This window comes from Lytechinus variegatus, chromosome 6 (genome assembly GCF_018143015.1).
Source record: "Lytechinus variegatus isolate NC3 chromosome 6, Lvar_3.0, whole genome shotgun sequence".
NCBI lineage: Eukaryota > Metazoa > Echinodermata > Echinoidea > Temnopleuroida > Toxopneustidae > Lytechinus > Lytechinus variegatus.
The window spans coordinates 35,848,560-35,862,539 of NC_054745.1; the positions used below are offsets into that span (position 1 = coordinate 35,848,560).

General features: G+C 36.7%; 1 protein-coding gene across 1 annotated transcript in view; it reads left to right on the forward strand.

Moving 5' to 3' along the window:
- LOC121417410 (GTPase HRas) overlaps window positions 1–11,151 on the forward strand; it is a 35,432-nt gene extending 24,281 nt beyond the window's left edge. The window contains exons 5-8 of the mRNA XM_041611107.1: window positions 1,046–1,188; window positions 6,995–7,113; window positions 9,044–9,085; window positions 10,197–11,151. Of these exons, the coding sequence (XP_041467041.1) occupies window positions 1,046–1,188; window positions 6,995–7,113; window positions 9,044–9,085; window positions 10,197–10,262 (370 nt within the window). The 3' untranslated portion in view covers window positions 10,263–11,151. The remainder of the gene's footprint in view (window positions 1–1,045; window positions 1,189–6,994; window positions 7,114–9,043; window positions 9,086–10,196) is intronic.
- The last annotated feature ends 2,829 nt before the right edge of the window (window positions 11,152–13,980 follow it).

The window sequence follows — 13,980 nt, forward strand, 5'->3', positions numbered from 1 at the left end:
GCGCGATCTGCGGCCAAAATCTGAGGGGGGTTGAATCACCCCCCCCCCCCCCCCGGCTACAGAACGGCCAAAAAAGCCCGTCCTAGTTAGGGCTAATACCTCTGACTTTCCTTTTTCGCTGTACTGCATTTATTTTTCTGTATATCTCTGTTTTCTTCTCTTTGTCCATCACTCTCCTTTCTGCTTTCAATTTCTTTCTCTCTGTGTCTCTCTATCTTTTCCAGAAACTCCTTTCCCTTTCTTTATCCATCTCTTTCTCTTCTCCCTCTCCCCCTATACACAAATTTCCTTTCTGACAGGGACCTATTAGGGATTAATACATGATAATGATAGTTATATAGCATATAATAATTATAGTTTGAAATATTTTCATTTCACTTCAATTATTATGTTTTGATATACACTGTATATCCCTCTTATTTTTACTCCCCTTGCTTTCAGTGCTATGAGGGACCAATTCATGATAATAGTAATCTAGTATAATAATGATAGTTTGAAATAAATATTATATATACTGTATATATTTTTTTACTTCAATTATCATCTTTTTTTTTATATACATGTATATTTTCCGTCTTATTTTTACCTACTTTCTTCCAGTGCTATGAGGGAGTCAGGGACCAATGTATGATAATGTTGATAATATAGTATGTAATAATGAAAGTTTGAAATAACTATTATATATCTATTTTTCACTTCAATTTTATATATCATTATGTTTTGATATATATTTCTCTCTTATTTTGACACGCCTTTCTTTCAGTGCTATGAGGGACCAATGTATGATAATGTAATATAGTACGTAATAATGAAGGTTTGAAATAATTATATATCTATTTTCACTTCATTTTATATATCATTATGTTTTGATATTCTCTCTTATTTTGACACGCCTTTCTTTCAGTGCTATGAGGGACCAATGTATGATAATGTAATATAGTACGTAATAATGAAAGTTTGAAATAATTATATATCTATTTTCACTTCATTTTTCATTATGTTTTGATATATATTTCTCTCTTATTTTGACACGCCTTTCTTTCAGTGCTATGAGGGACCAGTACATGAGAACGGGGGAAGGCTTCCTGTGCGTGTTTGCGATCAACAACGAGAAATCTTTCGAGGATGTCAATCTCTACAGAGAACAGATTAAGAGAGTGAAAGACGCTGAGGAGGTCCCTATGGTCTGTAAGTATCGGCCATGGCTTCTTTTGCTGTGGGGCGTCCTGGTCTAGTGGTTAAGAATCCTGTCTTTCAATCTGAGGGGCGTGGGTTCGAATCCCAGCCATGGCGTGTTTTCCTTCAGCAAGAAATTTTCCCACGTTGTGCTGCACTCAAGCCGGTGAGGTATTATAGGTACTGGCAGGAATTAATTCCTCGAAAAAGCTGTGCGCACCGTAATCGGCAGACCAGCTTAGCCGGGTAATATTATGAGCGCCTTGAGCACCTAGCAAGGTGGATGAGTGTGGTATACAAGTTTTATATTATCATTTATTAATATATGTAAATCAAACAGTACTGTACAAGTCAACACTGAAAGGAAATGCTAATTAATGAGCTAATCATTGAATAAGCACAGTTGGCATATCTTGAAATAATAGTCCTTTTTTTCTACGCAACCTGGTTTTGACATTAAAATTTCAAACTTGTCTTGCTTGTTTATGCGCGAAGTGTTCGTCACACATTAGGTATCAAAATGTAGAGGAATAATTGAATTATATGATTATGTAAATAATTCATTTGCCTTTGAAGAAAAAAAAAAGACGTGGGAATCCTGGTTTCCTTTTTCCATTGTACAGCTTGCTATTCTGAATTTAACATTAATCCTAAGCCTAAGGTCCACAATATTTACATATTTTTATCATTCTACTTTGGGAAAACAAACAGTTTATTCTCAAGATTCAACTATATTTAATACCATGGTCACATTTGATCTACGGCGAGTCGAAAACAGCCGCTTCAACATTTTTTGTACCAACTACACATAGGTGGTTTTAATTGAAATTAATAAAACGGCTGTGACCAAGGTATTACTCTCATCGTTCTATGGCTATACATGTATTTCCCTTTAAAACATTTATCATTGACAACACCAAGCCTGGAGAAACATTCGTCATTGAAAATTTTACGAGGTTGGTTTCCATGGCGATACTGTAATGTATGGTGACTGCAATATACAATGCTTTGGCAGCGGCCTCTTGTGGTTTTAATTGATCAGACAAGGTAGGAAAAGCTCTTGCTAAATGCCATGTTATCTAGCCTTGATTGAGGTTTAATCAGCGGAGATTATGTTGGTGATTATGGCAAGTTCTAGTCATGCAAAGGCACTATTACCCTTTTTACACAGGATTTTCTTAGCCCCGGACTATCGCTAACCCCGTACTATCCCTGACCCCGTACTATTTTTTTTTTCCTTTTCACACATGCCCCGGATAAGGAATGCTTGCTTTTCACACACCGAAACTCGCTAACCCCGGACTAGTGGTACATGAAGCTCATGCTTTAAATACATTTGTCGATCATTCGTAGTACAAGTACTACACTCGCACACTTTTTACACAAGCTAAAATTTCCTTAACCCCGTACTATAGGTGGGGCTAAATTGCCATTTAGCCCCACCTATAGTACGGGGTTAAGGTTAGCCCACTTTCGTTTCACACTAGCGATCTTAACCCGTACTATCGTTCTTAGCACCGCAATTGCTGGGATAACCCTGCTTTTGCAGGGCTAAATAATCCCGTACTAAAGGTGGGGTTAGCCCACTTTGCAAAAATGCTGTGTAAAACGAAAGTGGGCTAAGCTTAACCCCGTACTATAGGTGGGGCTAAATAGCAATTTAGCCCCACCTAGAGTACGGGGTTAAGGAAATTTTAGCGTGTGTAAAAAGGGTATATGATTCCTTAGTCTGCCAGAGCAGACTCATATTTGACACTTTAACTTTAAACAACCATGTCTAGAATGAAGACTAGACTCTTAACCCTAAATAGACTGGGCTATTTCAACGCTTAAGAAGACTGGGGGGGGGCTGATTCAGCCCCCCCTTATGATCTCGGCCGTCGATCGCGCGATCGCGACGAAAATTGGCACGCGCGTTACCCATGGCATTATCTACAAAAGTATAATATCAAATTCTGCGAAAAATCTCATGGCTCATTAATTATGCTAATTTATGCGTAAAATCATTTGTTTGCTCTAATTAATAAAATAATGCCCATACTCTACATAGGCATCTGATAAAATTTATTTTTTAAAAATGTCAACATCACATTTATTTTCTTATGTACTCTATTGTTTTATAAATTTCTTATGTATTTCTTTGTTTTTCGACTTTATGTTTTTTATTGTTTTCTCAATGGTAACTGTCGGGGACTTTATTTTGACCATAAAAAAGATAAAATTGATTTTAAGTAGTAAAAGGAAAAATAATGATACATTTATGAATTTTGGCTAAAAACACTATTTGCATTGGATTTGTACACAAATTCATGTTTTGAGTAATTTTGGGTCTGCATGCACTTACGAAATGTTGCGTAATTTTGGAACCGCGTACCTGGGGGTCACAATTATGGTCTCAAAAGTTGCGCGAGATCTGAAAGTAAAAAGTCAGCGAGCGACGCGGTCAAAAAATATCAAGCAGTGGATTTATCACATAGTCTTTTTAGGGTTAAGTCTCACTCTGTGGTGGACCCAGCCACAGTATACCTTATGGCCCATATTCTGAAGTCTGCTTTATTAAAGTTAGACCATGGTCTAACTCTGTGCTGAAATTATGGGAAGCCAAGCGTTTCAAAATTTTGTTTACAGTGAATGCTTCTCATGTTAGCAGTGCTCTTCGCTAATTATTTAAAGGTGAAGACAATTGTCTTACTTATCCTTCCCAGGCAGTTAAAAGTGTTTTGGTAGTCAAATAAGCTGATACATTGAACTTCGAATGTTAGAGATTTATGCAACAACTGGCTTTCCATAGTTAAGCCACAACTTACAACCAGAGTTTAAATTAAACCCGACTTCAGTATACGGGCCAGTGAAACTAGTCTCACTCCCTCAGACTCTGCATTATGCAATATGCAATATTGCGAATTTAACCACTCGAGGGTCTGTGCCTGCAGACGAGGAATTCCCAGGGAGCATTTCATGCAATGAAAATAGTGATTTTCTCCATCCCTCGTTATAAGCTACTGAAATCCTTACAAGTGATTGGCCGAGAGCAAATTTGTAGGTGAAAATCACTGACTGATGTCTTTATGATACAGTACCCTGGGAGAGAAGCCATTGAAGAGAAAAAAAGAGAGAAGCCATCGAAGAGAAAAAAAGTTGCATCAGGGGCCCATTGCAAAAAAAGTTACTATTGGTAAATTTGGCTTCCAATGTTAAGGTGATCGGTTAAGATTGGTTTGACTTTTAAAAAATCTGAGCTAGAAGGTCACACTTGTCACCTGTGTCTGTGATATGTTACAAAAATGAAGCCCAGAAAAAATTGCGTTCGAAAATAATTATTTAGTGCTTCAAAAATTGAAATATAAAGTGACCGGAAACACCATCTTAATTTCATCCCATACACTTTTGCGTACTATTTAGGTGTCTATAAGACGAAATCGGGGTTTGCCTTGTAGTTTTAGCTTTTCATTCTCAATAATGGTTGCTTTCAGGGTTTATTAGTTCTAATACATGCACTTGTACACATGTTTCATCTTGGTTTGAGAATTTTTTAAATCGGCTGCTCACAAAGTTAAACAATACCTTTAACTAGTATGGTAACGCTGATCAACAGCCAATCAGAATCAAGGATTCCATGGAAGTAACTATTGGATGGTAAAGTTACCATAATGGTAACTTCTATGCAACGGGTCGAGGGCCCCATTGCAAAAAAAATTGACCATTATGGTAGCTTTGCTGAGGTCTAGGATCATACTCAATTAACTCCACTAACTTTTTTTTTCAATTTCAATTAATTAAGTAAATAAAGAGGCTTTAGTAAATAGAAAGGCTTTAATAGGAAGAAATTATAATTTGTAAACAAATTTTCGGCATTACTCCTATGTATTAAGATTGCATGCTCCATCTTTAACTCCACCAACTTTTTTTTCAATTCAATTCATTTCATTCAAAATTAAAAACAATTGCAAGGTAAAAATAACAATAAAATAGAATGTGGAGACAGCTTGGAATTAAAACCAAGTAATATATAAAAAACAAATGAAAAGAGACCATATTTCAAATGAATAACAAGATAATGCCTGTACATAAAGCGATTAACAAAACCTTACAAACTCTAAACAGACTTAACAAAAGACACAAAGATAAAAATGAGCCTGATAATTTACATATAATTTTGTAACAGTAGTTTTTTTTATAATTCTTTTTAAAAACGTTTAAAGCAGGACTTGATTTCATTTCTTCTGACAGAGCATTCCAAATTTTTGGTCATTTATGAAAAATTTGATTTATACAAACATTTGTTTTAAAAAGAGGTTAATAAAAAATTAACTGGTTTCGCATGTCACTCAAGGGTCTCAATAGTTTCCTGTGCAAACCCAGGGCTCCACATTAACCCTTTTTTTTTTACTGGTCCAACTTGTTCATATCGGACCAGTAGATAATTTTTCAATTTTTTACTGGTCCAAACCTACAAGTTACTGGCCCCCCAAACAAAGAAAACCTAAAAAAGACTTTAGTTTATTTTGCTGTCTTTTATTGCTTTCATTGTTCCCCCCCCCCCCAAGAAAAAAAAACCTACAAACAAACATTACACACACACAACATTATTCATGAGAGCAACGTCTGAATTTTAGAGCGCCATTTTTATGATTTAAAAAAGAGGAGAAAATATCAGTTTAATATATATTTTACTGGTCATGTCAAACCAGTAAATCTGGCTATTTTTGAAAAGTTACTGGCCCTGCAGCAGTTTTTACTTGTCTGGGACCGGGGCCATTGTCTCGCATTGGCAAACCTCCCACTTCGGATGAAAATTTTCTATTCATTTCAATTGGAGATCCTAGGAAGCCGTTAATGAAACAAATACATGTACACTTGCATCTAGTATTGGAAATTTGTGTGAAGTTGTCTGATTAATACAGCCTATTATTCCCTGGAAGTGACCTGTGCACACAGGTCCCCCTCGAGCGGTGTATTTGTGCCATTCTTGTAGATTGTCCTGTTTCATAAAAAGCAGGGCCCTGTTGTACAAAGAGTTGTGATTGATCCGATCAATCGTAACTCAATGGAAATCCATCAGTGTCATAAGTTTTCTATGAAAAATTAGCGCAATGTCCTTTTTATGCAAAGGGAACCGCAGTGAATTTTCAAGAAAACAATGAATGCATGAATATACATCACAGCTCGAAAATATTTTGAACATACATGCATTATAGATGTTGACGTTGCTGGCGGTCCATAGTTGCGATTGATCGGATCAATCGTAACTCTTTGTCCACTATCAGCCAGTAAAATCAAAGGATTTCAAAAGCTTAAAACTGTTGCTGTACATGGAAGTTTATTATTACAACAAATTTTACAGAACAGGCCCTTGTTCAACGAGACCAGCATCACAAATGTTAAGGCCAAAGTACACCTTATGTACGCATCGGTCTGATTGGCTGGAAGTTGGAGTGAGCTTGCGATTCTGTTAGGGATTCAATGGACCAACTGCTTGTAGACCAGGGGGGTGTTTCACAAAGATTCAATTATGACTTACTTGTAGTCGCACTTAAATACCAAGTTACGTACGGTATGAAAGGCTTGAGCGCATTGGTCAGATCGTGTCATGAGGACGTACACTACTGTGTATCTATCAATAAGATCGCGCCTTTCATATCATGTACGTGTCGGCATTTAAGAGCGACTTAAGTCATACTTTAATCTTTGTGAAACACCCTCCTGTTTTTATATTTATTGTTGAACTGACCAATTTTGATCTCCCTCTATATTAATTTTGTCCTAGTTCATTTTCACATGCTCTCTTTTTTTTCCCTTTCCTCTTTTTTTTGTGCAGTGGTTGGAAACAAGATCGATCTGCCAAACTGGGCGGTTAACACAAAACAAGGAATGACGTTAGCTAAGAGTTATGGAATACCTTACATTGAAACGTCAGCTAAGACCAGACAAGGAGTAGTAAGTATTCTTGATTTATAGATTTGATAAGAAATAATGATTATTAAAGGGATGGTCCAGGCTGAAAGTATTTATCGCTTAATAAATAGAGTAGAAATCACTGAGCAAAATGCCGAAAATTTTATCAAAATCGGATTAGAAATAACAAAGTTATTGAATTTTAAAGTTAAGCAATATTTTGTGAAAACAGTCGTCATGAATATTCATGAGGCGGGCTGATGATGTCACATCTCCCCTTGTTCTTTTGTATTTTATTATATGACATTAGGTTTATTCAAATATTTTCCTCCAAGAACTAGAAAAATTGGATTGATAACTGATTTAGTGCATTAGATACCTATTGCTGCAACTTATTTCATTATAAGTGAGACATATATTATTCACACAAGAATGAAATATTGAAATAATTATGATTTTATGTAATAACATAAGAAAATGGAAAGTGCGGATGTGACATCATCAGCCCACCTAATGAATATTCATGACAACTCTTTTCAAGTTCAATGACTGAATTATTTGTTATCCGATTTTAATCAGTGAATTCTACTTTATGTATTAAGATATAAATATTTTCAGCTCGGACCATCCCTTTAAGAATATTAAGAGCGAAGTTGGCTCAGTGAGTAAAGCAGCTGCCTGTCAACCAAAGATCATAGGTCCGAGTCCACTCTTGGAGGATGACTGAAGCCAGTGCATTGTGTGTAAAAGTCTCTCCCATGTGTCATAGATGCAGGCTATGTTACAGTGGAAAACACTCCATCCCTCGGATAGGACGTTAAATGGAGGCCCCGTGAAGAGGAGAGTCACAACCTTTGCACGTTAAAAACCTACTGCACTATTCGTATAAGAGCCGGGGGAAACCCCGGTGTAGTGGACCACCTGCACTCCCCCGATCAGTAAAATCTGGAGGAGAGACCCACCAAAATAATGATGATGATAAAACAGGAAGTACCAATATAATTCACTTTATGAATATGATAATAAACAATCACATTTACAATACTAGTCACAAATGGTATTTCAATAAAAAATCAAGAAATAGATCACACAGGAAAAGGGTATGAGGGGAAAATTTGAAGCCAAGAATACTAGAAGCATTTCTTATTGGAAGAGAGATAGCATTCCAAATCTTAGCAGTTGCTATAGCAAAGTGGAGAGTCGACAAGTGAAATATTGGTTATTTGCAGTGTACTCAACACCATACAAAAATCCCTATGACAGAGGGCAGACATTTTTTTTTCAATTTCCGGGGCCATTTGTCACAACCTACAGCCCAACTTTGCAACATTAGGTAAGCTTTAAGCTCTAACATTCCAATGAATATGGATTTTTTTTCCAAAGGCTCTTCTCTTCTGAGCATCTCAGCAGCAAAATTGCCCCGAGACCTGGGACAGTATTCTGAAAATTGTCTTTAAGAGTAATATTCTTATATCTTCAGGGGGGCGTTTCATGAAAGGGACTTGTCGGACGTTTTATCTGACAAGTGCCATTTTATCCAACAGTTACCATAGGAACAGTGCCTCTCAGCCAATCAAAATCATGGAAAGATGTCAGATCTGACAACTTGTCGGATGAAAAAATTGATGAAACGCTCCCCTGAGTAACAATATAATTTGTATTTTGAAAATTCTTGGATCTTTTCTGGTAAATTTTCTTGTAACTTTCACTGAGCATGTGTGACGTCAGAGCTCAGATGCATAACGTAAATAACGGCGCATATATATCTCTGTGCCCATGATACCATATGGAGGTAAAAGGTAATCTGAAAATTCTCTTGAACAGACAGAACAAATGAACTAATTGAAACTTTGAGTTTGGTTGGACTTTGCAGGACTGAACACATGCCTTTAAAAGAACACATTGTTGACCGTGAAGCCTCCATACTGATATTCTTCTAATGTTTTCATATTCATTTCATTTTCCTCCATAGGACGATGCCTTCTACACACTCGTCAGGGAAATAAGGAAGGATGTAAGTGGTATATTTCATTCATTTTCACCTGGGTCCTGATTTTTACAGAGAGTTGCAATCGATCCAATCACCCACATCTATGGAAAGCCAGCAGCGTCAACATCTATTATGCCTGTTTGTTCAAAATATTTTCCAACTGTGGTGTTTAATCATACAATCCTTATATTCTTAAAATTTCAGTGTGTTTCTCTTTCTTTACAAAGGACATTGTTGACGTTTATTGTAGAATATATTATGACGATGATGGATTTCCATAGAATCGAGGTTGATGGGATGAATAGTAACTGTTTGTAAGACGAGACCCCGATCTCCATCTTAGACTGTCAAAGAGGAAGATGGATAAACCCACTTGGTCTATCAGTTTGTTCTAAATGCCACTTGGTCTAAATGCCATTTGGCCGACAATACACTCAATAAAATACACCCTCTTCATCCAATTATCATTTAGTCTAATGGCAAGATGGTCTGATGTCCACATTGTCAACAAATTATTTATCATTTTTTCAAATGACAACCTAAAAGATTCAGAAACAGATAAACTCACTGTATAAATTGATATAGGTGATACACCGAGTAGATATTAGACAAATTTGGTATACTCTTACAAAATTTGTAAACATAGATTTGCTACATGTAGGGGGGCTTTGCTTCCAACGCTTTTTGTTTTTTCCTCGAACTAGCCACAACCTCAAACATGATAAGGAATAGAATTCACTCTGCGGGTTTGAAGTTTTAATAAGGGATATTCATCGTTGATTATAACCATCTGTAATGTTAATTATATGCTTAACATGTTTCAAAGGTCAAGAGTATACTAGCATAGACTTGAAATGACCAATCTTGAGTAAAATAGGTCTGCTAGGATGCCTGAAATAGAAAAACAAATATTCTTCAATGACTTGAAATTTAATAAATGGTGAAAAGACGGTTCTTTTGAATATACAGTATCTGTGAGCTTGATTATTCAAAGTGTGGAATTGGTGAGATACATGTGCCAGGCAGACTTTATTGCAATTTTCTCAGTTTTTACATGTTATTTCTATGCAAACATATTCTTGTATTTCTAATATCTGTATTTTTCTCTTTTCTTCCATTTTTCTCCCCTCAACAGAAAGATCGAAAGAACGCCTCAAATAAGAAGGGGAAGAGCAAGAAACGAAGTTGCATCTTATTCTAAAATTGATCAAATATAGCATGTTTTTACTCTCATGTCTTTTACTGTCAGATTGTTTGTCACAAGATGAACTTATTCTTAAAATATATGTATAGAGTGTATACCAATCATGTTATGTGTCGAGAGTTCCACAGGGATGTGTCTTGGGACCATTACTGTTTGAAGCCTTTTCTCCAGGACTTTGCTGCCATTTGAGTGACTAGACACGAATGCCTCACATGGAAATTTATGGATGATAATGATGATGATGAGGAGGAGGAGGAAACCATGGCAACGGTGTATAAAGAATTATATTGTACAGCTAGCATTCTTCAGTGGATAGTAAAAATGACGAGTCCAATTGTAGGGTGGACCAAAGTGGTGGACTCTAACAAGATGATCTTGATTCAAGCACATTTTGTCTTTTCACAAGTATGCTTCGAGTCGAGGTCATCACTTTCTACTGAAAATAGACACTTTAGATATATTTTACACTTGTGTATTGTTAGTCAAAATGAATTATTGTTGTTCAGTGTCATTTCTTGATAATTTTTTTTTAACCAAGCCTCCGAACTCTGGCATACGTGTAAGTCCTGTGATTTACTTTCATCGCATCTCTATGGTTCAGACTTTGGATAGATGTTTATAACCAAATCTTTCCTTTGATTTTTATCTGAGCATGCAAGTGCAACAGGATCCCATTTCATAAAAGTTAATATTATTGTACCTTTGCCATTCAATTTAATTACCATGGTAACGATGCGCAGCAGCCAATCAAAATCACGGATTTCAGGGAAGTTACCACTGGATGGCAGAGTAACGTTTATGTACCGGGGCCCAGTTATGCATTTTCTTCAAGCACTTAACGCTTCTAGCATGCTTGAGGAGGTGTATACCATACCCTTGCTCAAAAGCTTAACGAAAAGAAATGTAATTGTCACATATTTAAATAAAATAAATAATAATATAGGATTTTTGTAGCGCACGTATCCACCTTGCTAGGTGCTCAAGGCGCTCCTATATTACCCTGGCTACGCTAGTCTACCGATTCTGGTGTGCACAGCTTTTTGAGGAAATACTTCCTGCCGGTACTCATTTACATCACCTGGGTCGAGTGCAGCACAGTGTGGACAAATTTCTTGCTGAAGGAAAACACGCCATGGCTAGGATTCGAACCCACGCCCCTCTGTTTGAAAGGCGAGAGTCAGAACCACTAGACCACGCCACACCCACTTCAGTGATTTAATTTAATAATTGTTGACAGATTTTTCCGGCATAAAGGGGCTTTGACATGCTTATGGTACTTACAGATGATAATGATGTGAGAAATGGGGCATTTGTGCTATTCACATTGTTAAATCTATATGTCAAAAAATGAGGGAATTAATCTGTCTACTGTTTATTTTCGTTTTTATATGGTTCAATGAGTTATATGCCTTATTGTATCTCGATTGCTTTTTTATTTGCAAAAGGCTGCTGTATTAAGTTTTTGTTAAAATTTAGCCTCTTAACATACCGACCACCCACTGTTACTATTAGTTTTACTAATAGAGGGCGACATTTAGCAATAAGCCAGTTCGTAGTTCCACTCCACACATGATCAGAGGAAGGTCATTGGTAGGAAAGTGACATGGTGGTTTAACATTTAATGAGATAAGCACCAACTTTGATGTCTTGATTATTCAGGTATATTTTTTTGAATTGTGTTTTTCATTTACATCCACAATAAATACCTTCATATAGTGTTTATTGATGTGCTATTCTAGTCACCTGGTCTATTCAATTTCTTCATCCTGCTATGTAAGGCATGCTTAGATAATATCTTGCTTTGAAATCTGCCTATCATAATGGAAGAAATGAAAGGTCATTTGACCAGAATTGTCTATGAAGTAACTACGAACCGGTCTATTGTGAAGAATCAAATATTGTAAGGCAAAATACCCCAACATGCACAACTTTGCTTGAGAAGTGCAGTATTGAGGTATTCTACCCGTTTGTGTGAAATGTCGCCCTCGCTCTTCAAACATTTGATAGTCAGTAAGAGAATTCATGCAATTTGTCCATGTATGTAATAATTTGGTGATGCCAGCATTGTTAGCAGGTAATGATTGCATTTAAGTTACGTCACACGAGCCAGGCAACTTGCTGGCCCAGCGAGGTAGATGTTTTTCACCGTAGCTTCGGTCATGGAGTTGAGGTGAATCTATCGTATCAACACACTCTGTACATACTGTGAACATGGTGTCTACACACCGTCAATACTCTGTGTACAAACTGGGACCACATTGTGAACCAACAGTGAACACACACACCAAGCACAGTGTGAACACACTGAAGACACTGTGGACACATTTAGAACACAACTGTGAACACACTGGGACCACATTGTGCACCAACAGTGAACACACAATAAGCACAGTGTGAACATACTGAAGACACTGTGGACACATTGAGAACACACTTAGACCGACTCTAATCTCACTGTGAACACACCGGGACCACATTGTGAACCAGCAGTGAACACAAAATCAGCACAATGTGAACACACTGGGATTACATTGTAAATCTACAGTGAACACACACACCAAGCACAGTGTGAACACACTGAAAACATTGTGGACACATTTAGAACACACTGTGACATTACTGTGAACACACTTGGACCCACTCTAATCTCACTGTGAACACACTGGGACCACATTGTGAACCAATAGTGAACACGCACACCAAGCACAGTGTGAACATACTGAAGTCACTGTGGACACATTGAGAACACACTGTGACATTACTGTGAACACACTTGGACCCACTCTAATCTCACTGTGTGCCAATTGGTGCCTGTTGCCGTGGTTATCAACGCTATTTTATTCACGAGTCCACTCTTCAAACAGTGGACTCATGAATAAAATAGCATATCTAACCATGGTAACAGGTGTCAATTTAGCGCCCTGTGACAAAAGCGTGCATCGGCATAGGACATGTTTTATACACGCGCCCGATACATGCTAAATTAGGCGTAATTTATAAAGGATATCTGCATTAACCATAGACTCAACAGTGGGTTTTCAAAATCACCTTTGTGAATGCGGGCCTTTATGCTATGCGATTCTTCATGAAAAGCTTACAATGGATTCTTTTTTATCAGTTGTATTAAACTAAAACATATATATATAATGAATTTGAAGTTTATTGTCTCATCTTCATTATTAATGTACTTGATTTAATTTTGATATTATATTGTCCTTTCTATTGATATCAATTAGCTGTCTTTGAAATGTTTCTATTTTGTATCAAATTTATCTAGTAACTTGTGTGAAATGTTGTTGGTGCCTCTGCCACCTTTGCTCATATTTTATATCAGGAGACTTCATTGCTTCATTGATGAGAACTTAAATTCAATATCTCGATTAATTCTTTACCAATATTTTGAGGCACAGATTTTGAGGCGCAAATTCACAGAGGTAGTTATGAAAACCATCAGTTGAAACCATAATTGTTTATGCAGATTTCCTGTATAGATTACTTTTTATTTACAGCGTATATTAAAAAAAATGTCCAATGCTCATGCACGCTTTTGTCACAGTGTGCCAATTGATGCCTATTGCAGTGGTTATCCATGCATTTTTTTAATAATGAGTCCACTATATTGAATAAGTGAGTCCACTCTTTAAACAGTGGACTCGTTAATAAAATATCATACCTAACCATGGCAAGAGGTGTCAGTTTGGTAAATTGTGACAAA